This window comes from Benincasa hispida, chromosome 1, assembly GCF_027475165.1.
Source record: "Benincasa hispida cultivar pf3 chromosome 1, pf3_genome.v1.1, whole genome shotgun sequence".
NCBI lineage: Eukaryota > Viridiplantae > Streptophyta > Magnoliopsida > Cucurbitales > Cucurbitaceae > Benincasa > Benincasa hispida.
The window spans coordinates 36,598,971-36,617,718 of NC_143478.1; the positions used below are offsets into that span (position 1 = coordinate 36,598,971).

At 38.4% G+C, this 18,748-nt stretch overlaps 2 protein-coding genes across 2 annotated transcripts in view; one reads left to right on the top strand and one right to left on the bottom strand.

The window, feature by feature from the left end:
• Positions 1–669, top strand: part of EBS1 (EMS-MUTAGENIZED BRI1 SUPPRESSOR 1) — a 43,827-nt gene extending 43,158 nt beyond the window's left edge. The window contains exon 37 of the mRNA XM_039026399.2: positions 76–669. Coding sequence (XP_038882327.1) covers positions 76–252 — 177 coding nt within the window. The 3' untranslated portion in view covers positions 253–669. The remainder of the gene's footprint in view (positions 1–75) is intronic.
• A 1,314-nt stretch (positions 670–1,983) lies between these two features.
• LOC120088261 (Protein kinase superfamily protein) lies at positions 1,984–4,753 on the bottom strand. The gene has a single exon (XM_039045418.2). The coding sequence runs from the start codon at positions 4,611–4,613 to the stop codon at positions 2,460–2,462; it is 2,154 nt and encodes a 717-aa protein (XP_038901346.1). The 5' UTR covers positions 4,614–4,753; the 3' UTR covers positions 1,984–2,459.
• Between the last annotated feature and the right edge of the window lie 13,995 nt (positions 4,754–18,748).

An 18,748-nucleotide genomic window follows, 5' to 3' on the forward strand; every position in this document is an offset into this window, starting at 1 on the left:
TTTAGAAGCATAATAACGTTTATATTGTATGCTTTTTCATCTTTGCCATTTATTAAAATTAGTTGCATTTATCAGGGTGCTAGAAGAATTGTTCCCGAATGGCCAGATCTTGATTTGGAGGCCAGAATATTCACAGCTAAAATATTAGGTGATGTCAACCCTCAAACACCTGTTTTATTGCCAGATCAAGCCGACAATCCTGCAAGTAAGAAGCCTATTAATGAAGATGTAGAATCAAAGGCAGAGTTATAATGAGATCATTTAAGTTCTACTAAATTAGACTAATGGGAGGATTCTGCTTCTCAATTCAACATCTCCTACTTCTACCATAAGGTAGCCTTCTTAGAAATAACTTGGAAGCCAGATGGACACATGCCTCTGTAGGCTGATATTGCAGTGAAGATTTCATGGAAGAGTTATTTTATCCGTTTTCCCCACCTTCTCTAATATTTTGAATATTAATAACTTATTGAAAAAAGTTGGCAATTTTGATAAAGACATGTATAGTAACAGCTGATTTTGTAATTTAGTGAAGTTTAGGAAGAATTTTCTTCTCATTATTCCCATTAGGAAACTTATTGTTATGCTGCTAGCAATATTTCATATTACCAAAATGTGACTGAAATTATGGAAATTCTTCATTTATGTTAGAAGTGCTTGAATAGTGTACCTCTTCTGATCATTATATGAATCTAGAAGCTATTCCAAGTCAACACACGTCTACACTTTCAAAGTCAAGTCAAACACAACTAAGTGCTTGTATTTTGCAATTCTATATATTTTGGGTTACATGGAAAAAGGCTTTACAGAATGATTTGGATCTCAGGCAAGGAACAAGTTTTCTTGCCTTTGAGATATTAGATCAACATCTTAATCCAAATTTAGGTTGATTCCATAATTGTTATTGAGGCTTTGGAAGGTTTTGGTTGTTTACAAGTTATATTAGATGAGAACTACTGCTCAAATTTCTCATTTGCAAATGCCAATTGATAGTGCATATTGTTGAAAGTCTTAAAGTTCTTTTTGCTTTCCTTGATGGTGGAGCTTCATTCTTTGCTGGCGCACCAAAATTAATGGCAATTCATACGAAATTCCAAAGGACTCAGAACAGCTCACTCAAAAGTAAAGTCTGTCCTTTAAAAAAAAGGAATAAAAAAAGAATAAATAATCAATAATTAGATATGAGTTGCAAAAAGGAGCTTCAGTTCATAAATTTGAGAAGATCTCAAATCATCCCTTGAAAATGGTCGTCCATTATGGTTGTTCCCAAACTTTTAAAAGTCAAACACTAGCAACTACGACAAAGACTCCCATGTTAAAGAATAAGGTCAATGTCATGATTACAAAAGGTCGAATGATCAACATCAAAACAAGTATTAAAATTCCACCAACTCCTAAACTCCCCCAACACCTTTTTGGTCCCTCCTCTCGATATCTCAACGTCTCTCAAGAGGTATTTGGGACTACTCTAAAGAATTATGAAGTTTAGGGAGTCATGAACTCTTTGAAGCTACAGTGTAAAGAATTGATAAGGCAGTAGTAGGATCCACAAACTCTTTTGAATCACACAAGGAGCGGAGTTCGCAACTCCTACTTCTCAACTCCTTGGACCAAACACACCCTAATATACACCCCCTAATTGCTTCTATTGCCTCTATAAACTATAGAGACCACCTGTTACTCAGACGAAACTAAGAAAACAACCGACATATTGAAGAGATATTCAGTTGCTGTTTAGAGTGAAGACACTACAGCAAGCTTCTCGGTTACATTTCCATCACAGTTTCATTGAAAACCTGCATACTCCCATCAGGATTGTGAGTGGGAAATTATATATCATGATGAACTCCACATTCAAATTTCCTTTTACTATTGCAAAAGGATGCCAAAGTCTGTTTCTCCTGCCATTGATTTATTTGTGAAATGAAAAATTTGTTTGTTCAACAAAAAGGATAGAAAAGTTTCTATAGAAGAAAAAAGAGATGGACAAGAAAAATGTACATCTTTATACTTGCTATAAATCAGTGAGATATAAGAACTAAAGCTATACTTGATGACATCTTTACAGACTCGAGTAAAATTTACATTACAAGAGAAAATTTTAATTCCAAAGCATCTGCTAATCCTAATTAATTCCAATTCTAAAGCTCTCAATGATCAAATGTTTGGTTAACTGATTATGATGGAGGTTGGAGGTTTTTGGTCTCACCAGTTTCAACTTCTCAGATTCTCCAGTTAAACCTCCCTCTCCAAGACTCCCATTCTGTAGTAGATATCATTTCATCGCAGGCTCAGAAAACGACATCCAGACTGCATTGGATAATCTCGAATGGCAGCGAATGGCAGCCTTCATTTGAGTTGCTACATAAGAGATATAACAAACTCTTGAAGCATTTTCGCCTAACCAAAAAATCAAGATATCTTCTGAGTTTGATACTGAATGTGATTGGTCTTCTTGTTCATCTGAGCATGTCACCGTTATGCAATTCAAGTCCGCTTAATGTTGGTGATATACTGAAGTTGCTGCCGTCACCAACAAATGAAGGATGGCCATAAGGCACTGGCCGATCAGAAATCTGGGGAACTTCAACGTCACCTTCCAACATTTTCAGAGCTTCCATAATGGTGGGCCTCAAAGCCACCATCACATGAGAACATAAAATTCCAACAGCAATGAACCTCTCCATTATCGCTTTTGGATTTGAATTAGAAGAATCTCCATCTTTCATTAGAGCAGGATCTAAAGTTTCTCCTATTTTTCCAGCTTTCACCAAGGACCAAGCCCAATCTGTGATCAAGAATGCACGCGGAGATGACGACAAAGAGAAATCAAGAGCTTTTCTCCCACACATGATCTCCAAAACAACTACTCCAAAGCTATAAACATCACTCTTCTCTGTTAGTTGTCCATAAAGTGCGTATTCAGGTGCTAAATACCCATGAGTTCCTGCAACTCGAGTTGTTAGATGAGACTGTCCTTCCCTGCTCTGTTTGGCGAGCCCGAAATCTGCCACTCTTGCTCTCATGTCTGCATCTAGCAATATGTTCGTCGCCTTGATATCTCTGTGATATATGGCAGGTTTCACTCCGTAGTGCAGATAAGCTAAGCCTTTTGCCACATCCAAGATAATATTCTTCCTTTGAGGCCATGTCAATGATTTTTTTACAGTTCCAACTTGATCAAATAGTATAGGGAACAAATAGTCATCAAGATTTCCATTTGGCATGTAATCATAAACAAGGTATCGCTCACTTGCTCCCTCATCATGACCACCATCCCCATCGATCACACAACAACCTCTAAGTGGAACAAGATTCCTGTGCTTCAGATTACTGATTATTTCAACCTCATTGCAGAACTCTGCATTGCCTTGAAAATCTGATTCAATTACTTTCTTGACTGCCACCATACTTCCATCAGGTAATGTCCCTTTGTAAACCAAACCAAACCCACCTCTCCCGATGAAGTTTTTTGAAGAAAAGTTATCAGTTGCTTTCTCAAGCTCCTGAATCTTGAACCAAATTGATCCAGTGTTTGGCCTGGCATGTGGCCTAGACCCTTGTTCATCCAGCTCAACATCAAACTCTAAACTAGACTTATCAGCCAATTTTTTCCATTTGTAAAACCAAAATCCTATTCCTAACAGAACAAAAAGGACCAAAATTCCAACAGCAGCAGCAGTAAGGCCATAAACTAGAGCAGAATGGTTACTTTTGGAATCCTTTTCAATACTCAATGGCAAATTAAGTATGCAATCTAACGCACTGTCGCCTTCAGGGCCAGATTCATTCACAATACCAGCAGCATAAAGAACAGCAAAGTAAAAGCAATCCATAGAATGAGATTTATTACCATCAATTCCAGTCAAAATAGCTTGAACTTTCAAACCAGCAGCGAGACAAGCATCACAGCCAGGACCAACAAGTTCCGACCGACAACCAGAATCGAGCGGCGAGTTCTGGCCAACTTTCGAGACCCAATCTCGAGTCGTTTGAATCCCAGCACAGACATTAGCAGAGATCACAAATTGCAAAGGATTAAAGCAATGGGTAACAAGGTCGCCGGGAAGGGAGAGCGAGGAGAGCTTCGATTGGTAATCGCGAAGGCAGGAATTGGAGGTTTCGAGGTCTGGGAGGTTGAAAAGAGAAGTCTCTTTGAGGTGTTGGGCCAAAGCAATTCCAAACAAGGACAAAAGGGTTTGACAACAAGGGATTTTGGAGGTATCATTCATGGCGGATTTGGCAGTGGTCTGGAAGAAAGGGTTCCGGCAAGCAGTCGCATTCCAAGGGATTCTGAGGACATAGTTGAGGTCCATTGGGCAGATGGGGTTTACGATTGGAGTGGCTGCTGAAGTTACAGTTATTACAGAGAATAAACAAAGAAGGAAGCTACTGAAAATCTTCATCGTTTCCCCTTTTTGCATCGAATTCTTTACTGGGTATACTGAAATTGAGATGTGTTCCCAAAAAAAAGTATTAGAAAAGAGAAATCCGGTGGTTGTTCTTTGAAGTGTCGAAAGAATTTTCCACCATTTTTCTGGTTTTTTGGTCTCTCTCTTTTGTATTTGGTGGTAGTGGTGGCTGGAAAGGTGGAATTTTTTCGTCGTCTTCATCCATTTTCATGGTCCTTCGTGGAAAGTGAAAAGGGGAAGTAGTTGGTAACTTGGCAATGGATTTGATAAGCATAAAGATTAGTGGAGATATTGGATTTCATCTTTAGGATCACGAGGAAATGATTGACGTTTGTTAAAATTAACAATTCGCCAACCAACTAGTTTATTTTTACTCACTCACCTTAATTCACTTCAACTATCTCTTTTTCAATGATTCTACTCATTGGATACCGTCAATAACTACCATACCACCCTCTAACAACCAACTCTGATGATCACATTTGTACGGCCAACTTGAGACTCCAATGAAAACTGTCTTCGATGATCAACTCCAATGCAATTACCTTTGACGACCAACACCGATGTTTATCTTCGGTGGCCACCTTCGATGAAAAACCACCTTTGGTGATTACCTCAGGCACACAACTTCAACCACCAACTCCTTCGTTCATCTCCAACGACTAATTCTAACGACCAACTCGATCGATCCTATATACTTGAAGAAAAAAAATCCAACTGGCAAAGTGAAAATGTTTTTAAATACAAGTTTAAAATTATCACTTTATGGTATTTAATAGTCGTATTTTATAGTAATTTGACATCGAGGGATTATCCGAAGATGATCAGATCATCCTTATAAACCTAAGACATCTAGAAGACCGACAACTTTTTGACAGTCTCACCGCATTCTAGGAAGAGGTATTATTTGTGTCTATTTGGTCGGATTGATTAGCTTGACCATCTTAATGAATAATATATATATATATATATATATATATTGTATATATATGCATGAAATTGACTCATTATTAGCCATGTTTATATTTATTTTGTGGACATGTAAATAGACCACAGATGAAAACCTTCTTGATCATGTTCAACTCATACATTCCATGACCGTTAAAGTATGTTGTAGAATTGTTAATTATATAAATAATAATATTTTATCTACATCAAGTACAATAGTTACATAAAAAAAATCGTGATATTTATTTCTGAATAATACTTAGGTGAAGTCGGGTTGCACCCATCTATTGCATTTGCACAAACCTGTACCCAATAAAAAATGTCACGTGGCAATTTTTTATTTTTTAAAAAAATTGATTAAAAATGTTTTTTTTTTTTTTTTTTTTGTGTGTGTATGGGAAAGGGGAAATATAGGGGATTAGGTGCATCTTAGCCTAGGCTACACCTAATCATTGTTCTTTATTTTTATTTATTGAATTCACATCTCAAATGAGTAAAAATTTGGGAAGTAAGTGTTTTGTTGAATAGTGAAACAAAAAGTAAAGGAGAAAAGAAAAACAAAATAGTTATTACCAACTTTGCGCACCAAATGCACCACAAATAGCAAGGAGCATTGATAACTTGTAGAAATACAAGTTATTGTTCTCTCAAAGTTGGAATAATTAGGATCTTTAGTGATATAAATGCACTCATCATGAAAGAAAACGCATGAAATTTCATTCATGTAGTAAACTCATAAAAAAAATATCTTTTTTAAGTAAAAAACTACTTCATTAACGCATTTCAACACATGAATCAAAGAAATTTACTAAGTATTGCAGCCAAGGTCAATGCAAGGGGTATGCGTTCGAGAATATTCGACGCATGAAGGGTATATTGGCTCGTGCATTTCTTGTCAAATCACCACTTGCAAACATGGACATCTGACTAGCGGCGTTTGAACATTTCAGAAGTGGCAGGTAGCTACTCCAAGGTATGAAATTTAATGCATGTCCAATCACCAAATTGTCGAGATTTGCCTATAAGGAGAAGCCACCTTCAGAATCAGAGTTAGACAATTTAGAGCCAGCCAAGCAAGTAATAGGGAGGAAGATACCATTTAACCGTTGATCAAGAGGTGTCGTTGGAGAGAAACTTGAGAGAGATATCTTTTTCAACTCATCTACCATGTTGGTTCTAGCAAGCATAAAAAAACAAGCCAAAGAGGATAATAGATTGAACTCTCTGGCTTGATTTCTACTTTTCACACTTCACTTCCATTCACTATTTCATTTCATTAAGCTGAGATTGTTTGTATAAATACTGGTTATCTTTAATTCAATCTTAAATTTGACCATTTATCACTTCTCCATCTGTTTACCTTCAAAATTTTATGTGTTTATGAAATTATCTGACTTAATGAGAGCATGAAATTTTTTGTTTAAGTCTCCCTAATAAGTTGATTAAAGTAACTAAGTAGTTAGGTCATAGAGAGTAATTTAACTATTGAACGCATTAAGTCAGGGCATGAAATAAGTCTAGAGATAGAGTTGCTCATGTCTTTTGTCTGTTCTTTATGACTAATGTATGCACCCTAGAGATAGGATTACATGTGGCTTTCGCATCGAGAGATGCTAAACTTAGCATGAACTAGAGAATAGAATTTCCAACACATAGCATATACATTTAGATTGTAAACAAGCATCTGTATCATCTTCATCTCATCTTCATTGCGCTCACATAGGCTTGCTAAATTTACCAGGAAATCAATGCATACCATTTACACTTAGAACAATTCATCCATAAATCCCTTTCTCCTTCTAAACTCCTATTTCTTCTTGCATGTGTGTCATTAGCTCAGTGAAAATAACCAACATTTCTCAAGCTAATTAGAAAAAATCTATATTAGATCCAAAAACAAGGTCTGCGTTAGAAGCATTCTAGAATCCCTGCGTTGGACCCTGGATTGACTAAGAAATTGGATTAGATTTATACTTGGGTCTGACTTGAGAGAACTTGTATGGATTCACAAGGTGTGCACGCATCCACTACCAATGCATCCCTTGATTCTTTTACCTAGAAAGAAATCACTCTTTCAACCATCTCCATCCATCATATTCATTTATCACCATTCTCCTCCATCATTTTAAGCATGTTTAGAATCAAAATCACGAGGCGAACAAGTTTTTTTTGGCGTCATTGTTGGGGATTCAAACAATTAAGCTAACCATTTGGCTTTTGTATCTTTTGAAGAAACTTTCATCAAAGGAGTATTACAAGTTAAGCCTGAACTTGTGAATGTTTTATGAGTAAGGAGAGTACTCCTAAACTTATATACGACCCTGAAATTGAAAGACCCTTTAGACGAAGAAACATATTGAATCTCCATTGAAGGTTAAGGCGATAACAATAGAGACAACAATAATAGATGACATATGACCAGATGAATCAGAACTTGACTCAACAGCTAGCAAATGTTGCTCTAAATTTGATCCTAATGGCGAACAATAGTACGCATCCAATGCGTGAGTATGCGTCACCAGTACTATATGACTTTTCGCCAGGGATCATCTACCCAAAACTTGATGGGACGAGGTTCAGAATGAAATAAGTTATCCTCCAAATGCTTGTTGGGTTTTATGTCCTAAAACTCGCAGTTTGTAAAAGTCAAAATATTCTATTATCAATAAAAGATGTTATTTGACATTTTTTCAATAAAGGTATTGAATCTATTAATTACATTCATAGAGTCTAAATCCAATAAACTAAGATCCATGGATATTACATGAATACTTGAACTTTATGTAGAGACATAAAGATGGATCAAGTTCAAGTAAATAACCAAAACGGTCTATAGTACATGATTAAGGTTTGGTACCTTATTCTAGTAACACTATTGAATGCAGCATACTCTGTAACTGTTACAAATTGGAAAGATACTACAAATGAAGTGATCCAAATTTGTTCATGTATTGACATAAGGAGTGTGGACGTCCTATGCAATGAGTTTTCATAAGATCGGACCAAGAAATAAGTCACTCTTACTTTATAACGTTGTTTACTGTTTAAGACTAACTATTTCGCTTAGATGATCTAGGTAACTTGATCTTAATCCTGAGATAACTATAAACTCCTGTTTATTTGGGATTATCCTTAGATTTACATAGGTGAGGGTTGGATCAACAGCGCCGGCTCAATAAGCCTCCCATTTCAAGGGTAAAACTGGGTAGATAGCTGGGGATATAGAGTGCAAGACGAAATTCATGCCTACCCAATTTAGGGATAGGAGAAAGGTTGTTCTCTAAGTACCGAATCTAGGTCTTGAACAAGAGGCCCCACCCTCTCACTGGCTCGAGAAGGATCTGGTTTAGTGATTGGATCATAAACCAATTGTTCATTAGAGGATCAACTGAAACTTAAGGAATGAGACATAATATCGAGGGTAAAATAGCACATTGACCTAGTCGGTATTACGAACAACCTGTGAAGGGTCGACTTACTAGTTATGATTATATCGCGTGGAAACAAATATATCTACAGTGAGGAGAGTGCAACTATCGATTATACCTCGACTGTTCCATTCAAAAAGTATTTGCATAAATCCAGATTTCGGTAAATAAAGGAAATCATTCAAATATAAAAATCAAGTATATGATACATTTGATTTCAACTTCCACATCCCTACAAAATTCACACCGTGAGATTCATACAATGCTTCGTGTCGATTATACCTCGATTTCTCCATTCGAAAAGTGTTTTGTAGTGGTCAAGAACAAGGTAAACAGGGGAAGTAGTTCATAGTAAGTGGGTGAAGGATATGTGTCAACATATCCTGCGGTCTCTTCCGTTAGTTTAGAACGTGAGATTCCTATGTTGTGCTTGCTGGTTTGCTTTAGGCGGCCCTTGCTAGTCGTATAACAACGGTTATCCCCTCAGGGGTTGTAACATAGGATTTGGAACAACTTAAACTCCAGAAATGGATAGGATTTCTTAGGTCCATTCCCAACCTTGACTCTCCATTACGGTAGCATAGTTGGGGCCGACCTCTGATGTCTGAAAATGGAAGGTTACACTTACAAAATTACTAAAGTGTTAGTAATTTCAAACCGAAAATGGTAACTAAACGACTATAGGAATAAGAGTTATTCTAGAGATAGTATTTGGTCAAAATTGTTTGCTTTAGTAAAGGAGTATCTGACTGCCCCTCGGTCGCATGTATTCTAACTCACTATAGTATCGTTGCAAATAAATAATGGTTATGGGTACATTATGTAAGACCCTAACACTAAATCTAAAGTGAGAGGTTAAATAAAGAAGAAAAATCCTAAGTAAGAATATTGGAACAAAGGGTGGAAAACATTAAAATTATCCAAAAAGGTGACCAAAAGTCCAAACGCCTAAGAAGGGCCTAAAACATGTTGCATGCAAGAATGCATGGAAGATAGAAGCAAGAAGATTTGAAAAATGGCTAAGGGTTGCATACAACCAACGCAAAGGCATACATGAGCCATGCGGGCACAGGCAGGAAGCATGCATCCAAGTGAGCATGCTAGACGCGCAGCCCATGCGTCAAGGACAAGCACACAGGCCGTGTGTCAAGCGCGCAGCCCATGCATCAATGGTGTATACCGAGCACCCTGCCTATGCGTCAAACGAGCAAGCGGGCAAGCCATCATATGCGTCGAAGCGCTGTCAAGCAGCCATGCGTTGATGCGCTATGCTAAGCGCACGGCCATGCAGCGAGGCACGCCCACGCGGCCAAGAGTGCCTATGTGGCCGAGCGCGCTTATGCGGCCAAGCGCGCAAGCGCCTAGGCAACATGCCCATGTGTCGATGGTCAGCACCGTGCGTTCATGATTAATAGGCTAAGCAAGCACACCTAGCAAGCCATGCGTCGAAGGTGAGCGGCCACCCTATGCGTTGATGATGGCCGACACATGCGATGGCTAAGTAGGACTTTGATGAAGGAAAGGTGAGTTGTTATGCATTAAGGATAAAAGGTAAGGCTAATTGATGGAAAACTTCAAGGGAAGATGCCAATGGTATACAAGCTTAAGTCCTAAACAATTTAAGTAGAGAAATATGTTAAGTATTTAAGTGATTTAGGTGGCAAAAGGAGGATCACACAAAGTTCTAGTAGGAGGTGGACAAAGGAGATTTCATGCAATTGAAGTTTTATCACCCCAAGCAGGAGGTGTATGAAAGAGATTTCATGCAAAAAAGGAGATTTTGGCTAGAAAGCTGAAATGAGAACAACTCAAGGCTAGGCTGGGTAGGCTAAGTGTAGACAGCTCCAAAGTGAGACAAATGGGAGTTAAGTTGTCACCATGGGGTGAGTTTGGAATGGCTATAAATAGAGGGGTTGGGCAAGAGGAATTTATTCATACCATCACCTAAATCTTGTGTTGAGAGCATATTTAGAGAGTTACGTTTGAGTTATTAGGCTGCTAAGTTGATTGGAGATCAAAAGAAACAAAGGTTGCGTTGGTGAGACATTGAAGTCTGCCAGACGCACAGCCAACCCACACCCTGCGTGCACGCCTTGCAGCGCTACGTCCGCCCGTCCGCGCGCCTCGCTCGACGCATCCGGCGTGCTATCTCAGCGCAGCTACCTCCCTCCGTGCGACGCATCGCTTAATGCCCAGCTGCCTACCATGGTCCAAATAACCTCTAAAGAGGCTAATTTTAGGATTTTGGCTAAATTGGAGTAGGATAAGCTGGTATTTTTATTATATAATGATATTTTGGCTATTTTGACATTATTTATGGATATAAAAAGTATTAATTGAGGAATTTCCATTGATGTGGAGGAATTCTCAAGGAGGTATTCTCAAGGTGATTTTAGTGGAAAACTTGCTTACGGTGAGTGTTTACTTAGTTTTATGCGTTGATCATTATTTTAAAAGCACCACTCACTGGGCTTAGTAGCTCACACTCTTCCAAATTTTTTCTTATATCCCCCCCCCCCCAATAGCAAAACAGAGTGTTCAGGAAGTAGTCTACTAACCACCAACACACCAAGACTTGGTAAATTCTCAGGGCACAAATCAGATCATGTAATAAAGAATATAGAAAATTGAACTATGTGTATGAAAGTTAGATAGAGTGTCATAAACATGTTGAAATCTTTAATAGATAAAGGGGAGATGTTAAATTTAAATGTTGTCTTGGAATACTACTGGTGTACCCTCACGCTCCCTTCCAAGTCTTGCGGGCTAAGGCTAAGGAGGGGGTGTGACACATTATTACTTGTTTTGCCAAAAATTTGATTTTGGATTTAGTTGCAATTTGCTAATTAGAATTTTTTTTAAATTTTCAGCATGTCGAAATCTTCTAGAATACTTGCTTCCGAATTAGTTAACGGTAAAATCGAAACGACATATAAATTACTTGCGGTTAATGGTTCTAAAAGCGTTTTAATAGAGGATTTTCCTCGATCTCCCAATTCATCTCATGTTTTGAACTATATAGATGAGAATGCAAACTTCGAAAAACAAGATGAATATGATTTACTTGTTATCGAAGCATGTCTAATGGAAAACAATAAGACCTCGATAATTGATTCAGGTGCCGCTAATCATGTCTGTACTCTATCTCAAGAAACAAGACAAAAGGTGAAAGAATCTTTAAGGTAGGGACCAGAGAGGTTGTTTCAACTAAAGCAGTGGGAGATATGAAGTTATTTTTAGAAGATAGATACATTTATCTTAAAAATGCTTATTACATTCATTCTATGAAAAGGAATCTAATATCTGTCTCTTGTTTGCTAGAACAAAATTATAGAGTTTCTTTCGAAAATGATGAAGTGTTCATCAATTCAAGAAATAACAATATTTGTTCTGCAAAATTGGAAAATAACTTATATTTGTTAAAACCAACTGAGATAAAGGTCCTTTTGAACATAGAGATGTTTAAAACTGCTAAGACTCATAAGAAAAGGAAAGTCTTTCCAAATTTCTATCTTTGGCACTTGAGACTGGGTCACATAAATCTCAATAGGATTGAGAGACTGGTTAAGAACGGACATCTAAATAAGTTAGAAGACAGTTCATTACTACTGCCATGTGAATGCTATCCTAAGGGTAAGATGACTAAAAGATTTTTTTTCTGGAAAAGGTCTTAGAGCCAAAGAACCCTTAGAGATCGTACATTCTGACCTTTGTGGTCCGATGAATGTTAGAGCTAGAGGAGGGTATGAATTATTTCATTAGCTTTATCGATGACTATTCTAGGTATGGGCCTATTTACCTAATACACCAAAAGGCTAAAACATTTCAAAAGTTCAAAGAATATAAGGCTCAGGTTGAAAATCAATTAAGTAAATATCTTAAAACACATCGATCAGATCGAGGTGGTGAATATATGGACATGGAATTCCATAACTATTTGATAGAACATGGAATCCAGTCTCAACTCACAGCCCCTAGCACACCTCAGCAAAATTGTGTGGTAGAAAGGAGAAACAAAACCTTATTGGACATGGCTCGTTCCATGATGAGTTATGCCCGGTTACCAAGTTCTTTTTGGGGTTATGCAGTTAAGACTGTAGTGTATATTCTGAATATGGTTTCCTCGAAAAGTGTTTCTGAAACACCTTATGAGCTCTGGAGAGGACGTAAAAGAAATTTACATTACTTCAGAATTTGGGGTTGTCAAGCACATGTGCTGGTGAAAAATCCTAAAAAGTTAGAATGTCGTTCAAAAGTTTGCCTATTTGTAGGCTACCTAAAAGAAACGAAAGGTGGTTTCTTTTATAATCCTCAGGAAGACTAGGTATTCGTATTGACAAATGCAACCTTCCTGGAGGAAGAACACATGAAGAATCATCAACCTCGCAATAAACTAGTAATAGAAGAAATGTCAAGAGAAACAACAAATATATCAACAAGAGTTGTTGACAGAGCAGGTCCATCAACAAGAGTTGTTGATGATACTGGTATTTCACATCATTCTCAAGAGTTAAGAATGCCTCGTCATAGTGGGAGAGTTGTGTTAAGAATGCCTCGTCATAGTGGGAGAGTTGTGCAACAACCTGATCGGTACATGGGTTTAACTGAAATTCAAGTCATCATACCAGATGATGGCTTAGAGGATCCATTGACTTCCAAACAAGCAATGAATGATGTAGATAAAAACCAATGGATTAAAGTCATGGACCTTGAAATGGATCTATGTATTTCAATTCTACCTGAGATCTTGTAGATCAACCTAAAAGGATAAAACCCATCGGTTACAAATGAATCTACAAGAAAAAACGAGACCAAGTTGGTTAAGTTACAAACCTACAAAGCAAGATTTGTGACAAAAGGGATTACCCAAAGAGAGGGGGTAGATTATGAAGAAACCTTCTCTCCAGTTGCCATGATAAAGTAAATTAGAATACTCTTGTCCATAGCTACATTTTATGCTTATGAAATATGGCAAATGGATGTCAAGACAGCCTTTTTGAATCGCTATCTTGAAGCGAGTATCTATATGTCTCAACCATAAGGGTTTATTGAACAGGGTCAAGAGCAAAAGGTTTGCAAATTTTAATCGATCTATTTATGGGTTGAAACAAGCATCTAGATCCTAGAATATGAGATTTGAAACTGCGATAAAATCTTATGGTTTTAAACAAAATCGTTGACGAACCTTATGTTTACAAGAAAATCGTTAACAAAACTGTCACTTTTCTGGTGTTGTATGTTGATGTTATTCTAGTCATTGGGAATGAAGTAGAATTTCTAGTTGACGTTAAGAGATGGCTGGCTACGCAATTCCAAATAAAATATTTGGGAGAAGCACAATATCTTCTTGGGATCCAAATAGTTCAGAATTGAAAGAACAAAACATTAGTATTATCTCAAGCATCTTATATAGACAAGATATTTTCTAGATATAAAATGCAAAGTTCCAAGAAAAGAATGTTGCCTTTCAGACATGGATTGTTGAATTAATTTGTTTAGATTTTGCGGATTTGCCCCACAAATTGAACTGTGTGTTTGAGGTTGGTGTCAGGGGCTTTGACTCAAGCCTTTGCATATTTAGGAGGGAGTTTCAGCTATTCGTTTTCTTTTGCGTGGGCCTAAACCCAAGGTAAGCGGTTTACTAACAATTTGCCCTCGAACTTAAGCATGCTTACCACTGGTTCTATTTGGAATGAAATATCTTGATATGTCTATATATGGATGGATGAATTGTGAACGGTTATGTAGTCTTAGCATGATGTATGATGTTAGATGAATGCTTATGTCTGCATAAGATTACAATGACTGTTAATGTTGCCATTGAGCTATGCACATCGCATGTTGTGAGCCTTCGGGCCCACACCCTATGCTTATGTACAGTGTCCTTTTGGGACCACCACTTATGTTTATGATTGTGCCCTCTAGGGTCACTACTTATGAAAGCATGCCTTCGAGTTCACTCCTTATGTCAATGCCTATGCCTACGTACGATGCCCTTGTGCACTTGTGTCCCAATGGGAAGGCTAACAGATCACTGAGTGGGCCCAGTAGTCGGTCGCTTACTGAGTATACTTTTATACTCATCCTTTTCCTTTCATGTTTTTCAGGTAAGGGTAAAGATAAATCGACGCATGACAAGAGAGATCCGTGATCTGGCTATTTGGACGAATTATTGTTTCTGCACTTAGGTTTCATGTACTAGTGTCTGGTTTAGGAGTCGGACATTTTAAAATCTTATGAAGTATTCCTTGATTTCATTTATTGATTTATTTAATTGTTATTTATTTTTAAAGTTGGGTTAAGGGTACCCCGAACAGTATTTTTAGGTTTTCTTTTCTCTACTTATTTGAGCATTATTTAATGAAATGGATCTCTTTTATTTAATTATTCTTCGAGAAAATGTATTGCCAAGCCTATGCATGCATAATGTAGTGTCCTAGAAACATACTAGTAATTTGGGTCGTTACAATTGGTATCAGAGCCTAAGTTCCAGGTTTTGTAGACTGACTTACATCATGAGTCCAAACTGTTTCCTATGGCCACAAATGTATCTCTCGTCATCGCCAGGTATGTTGTTTAAAATTCTTTAGGGAAATATATATGTAGTCTTACCTGTTGTGCAGTCGTTTGATGGTTTACCCTACCAGCGTTTATTAAAGCGTTACGTGTGGTTATCAGGTATGGCACCACGAACTAGAGGAAGGGGCAGTCGAGGTAAGAAAGTAGTTGGGGAGCAGGACCTTGACATCCAAGAATCTGAGGTGCAGAGCCAAGAAGTGTGGGACCCGTCACCTCGTCACCCTTTCGAGACAACCTAGCAAAGAGTTAGGCCAAGAAGCGGGCCTCGAACTTCGACTGTGCCCCTGCCAGGACCGTCGTCCTCAGAAATTCCAGTAGAGTATACGACCATGGTTGTAGCTATTGGGAATGTCGTCACATAGGCCGTAGTAAGGTAGCTAAGGGATATAGTGGCCGAGCAGATAGCTCAGCACGCACAGTCGCAGCAGGCGCCATCCTCGTTGATCCGATACCACAACTTCAGAATCAAGATAGGGCCTCGAACCAGACTATGGCAGGCCTTTCCTTGGAGGCTGGATATCTATGAGACTTCAAGAAATATGATCCCCCGATGTTTAACAGGTCCCTAAAAGACCCCACAAATGCAGAGTTGTGGTTGTCCACAGTGGAAGGGATTTTTTAGTACATGAGGTGTCTAGAGGAGCAAAAGTTGCAGTGTGCCGCTTTTGTTCTCATCGATAATGCCAAGTGTTGGTGATGCTCAGTTGAAAGAATGATAGAAGCCAGTAGAGGACAAGCCACGTGGGACTGATACGTTGTGAATGTGATAAAATAATTGTAAGAAATTGTGGTGGTGAATTATGCGTTGCACATGCAAGTTTTTCTAGTAAAATCCAAGTATAAATCCTACTAGGTTTCTTAGTAAGTCCAGGGTCGAACACACGGACTACTGAGATACTATGCATTAGTAAAATTTGATTCCTTTGCAGTGGCAAAAATAAATGAGTTTGGTTGGTGTTTTATTTAGGTATAAATTCTATGCGGCAGAATTGAGTAATGAGTTGATGACAACAAAAGTTACAATGAGTATGCGGGGAACAGGTTGAGAAGGGATTTAGCTAACACCTTCTAAGATTGCGTTCAAGTTCTGCGATCATGCTACACACATACAATAGCATGTCATCTCTCAATGCAAATGCCATAGTTCCTACTTCTAGGACGCATGCGATGTATACGATAGTGTCGATAGGACTTATGTCTAAGCCTCTATTCTTGTCTATGCGATGATGAATGCTACACACATACACAAAGTGACCGCATACTATCATGTCCTATTTCTAGGGTGCATGCGATGCATAATAGCAAACATAACTTATCTCTAAGTTTCTATCTCTTGCTTATGCAGTTCTAATCTGATTCTTTCAAGCCTAGATTCTAACCTAACTCTCTCAAGTCTAGGTTCTTTCTTTAGACTACTCTCTCAAGTATCTCTAGAGGGTGAAGGACGCATACATAAGACAAGATGATCGCATAAAGTGAAGATCTTAGGTCATGCTAGCCAAGTGCTTCTCAACCCATTTGGAAATTTAGCTACTCATGCGAAATGTGAAGAGATTGAATAGATATGGAGATGTAAATTACATTTTATAAATAAAGTCAGAATACAAAACAACAATAGAAAGTAAGGATAAGAAGCTCGGTAGCAATGTCTTGCTTCCCGAGGCTTTTACACTGTGTTTTTACTCTACTCTGTCCAGAAGAATATCCTTGCTTTCACAAGTGTCGGCCCTCCCTCCGATTGTAGCACCTCCCAGCAGTCTTTCGAGCGATCCAAGTGTGATCTCTAGGCATCTTCTTCTCTTCACTCGCCTCCACCTCTAAGTATGTGAACAACTACAGACTAACGACTAACTAATTTATATTTTATCTTCTACGTATATGGCGAATTGTGTAGAATTCGAACCAGAACTCCAAACTCCGTTAATGGTGATGACCTTCTGTATTTATAAAGCTCAAGGTGAAGAGGTTTTCTCTCAAATGATTGCAATGATGGGATGTCATTAAATCTTCTGTCTGATGCGCCGATTAATGGTCACTGAAACGTTGAATATACTTGCTACAGTGTGTCATTAACGGCTTGTCAACTAAATTCGAATTCGATCGTCATCAGCTTTCCGTCCCATCATGATTTATTATGCTTTCACCTTGATGCACCGTCTTTATATGACCACCTTCTTGAGCAAATCTTCGCGAGTGCATACGATCGCAGGGCTTTACGGTTACAATCTTTTAATGCACGCGATCGCAGAATTCCTTAGATCACATTTTGCTTTGTGCCAACGCATTTTTCCTACACAAAATAAGTAAATTAGTTGTTTTTATGCGATGGGTGTATGCGATTACAATATTCTTAGTTTAATGCTTTTGAACATGATTTTGTATATTTTAATCGTCGCATACCTATATTGTTTTACATCTTTGTGCTAAAATAACGTGCACTTCTGCCCGTTATCAGGGACCAATTCAAAGAGCGGTTATACGAGAAGTACTGCTCTACTCACGTGAGGTACAACAAGCAGGCCGAGTTTATGAATCTAAAGCAAAGGACCATGATAGTAGAGGAGTATGAAGACGAGTTTGATAGGCTGTCTTGCTTCGCCCTTGATCTGGTATCTACTGAAGCAAAGAGGGCTAAAAGATTTATGCAAGGACTTCAGGATGGGGTGCGAGGTATTGTGCAAGTTCTGGAGCCTCCCACCTATGCCGCAGCATTCCGAGCGGCAGCACATGTGGGTTGTTCTTCAGGGATAGAGTTCTTGAATTCCTTGACGGAGGAACCTGCCCTAAGCCAAAAAGAGGAAAGCTGAGCAGAAATCTCCGAGACCTTCGTAGAAGGTTTAGAGTACAGACAGGTTGCTAGGGCACGCCTAATGGCAAGCTACTACTTCAAGAGGAGTTTTGAGGGAAAGACCAGTATGCAAGTCGTGCAGAAAGCGTCATTAGGGATGCTGTCTGATTGGCATGGGGACTTGTTTCAGATGTAAGTGGGTAGGGCATATGGTGGACCAAAGCCCTAGTAGTGGTTTTGAAAGTGCAGGGGGTCAGCCCCCGAGTTTGCATCAGGGTAGTTCAAACCAATAGCAGCAGCAGGGTTGAGTCTATGTCACCAGCCATCGGGAAGCTGAGCATTCGAGAACAGTAGTGACAGGTACGTTCGTAATCTTGGGGCACTATGCCTTAGCATTATTTGACTCTAGCTCATCTCACTCTTTCATTTCATCGTTGTTCATAAAGCATGCTATGCTAATTGCAGAACCCTTGGGTTATGTTTTATCGGTATCTACACCGTCAGAAGAAATTATGATAGCAAGTGAAAAGATAAAAGCGTGTTAGTTAGAAATAGCGAATCTCAACATTGATGTGACTCTAATAGTGTTAGAC

Coding starts and splice junctions, on each gene's coding strand:
- LOC120088261 (XM_039045418.2), bottom strand. CDS start 4,613: ATGAAGACGACGAAAAAATTCCACCTTTCCAGCCACCACTACCACCAA.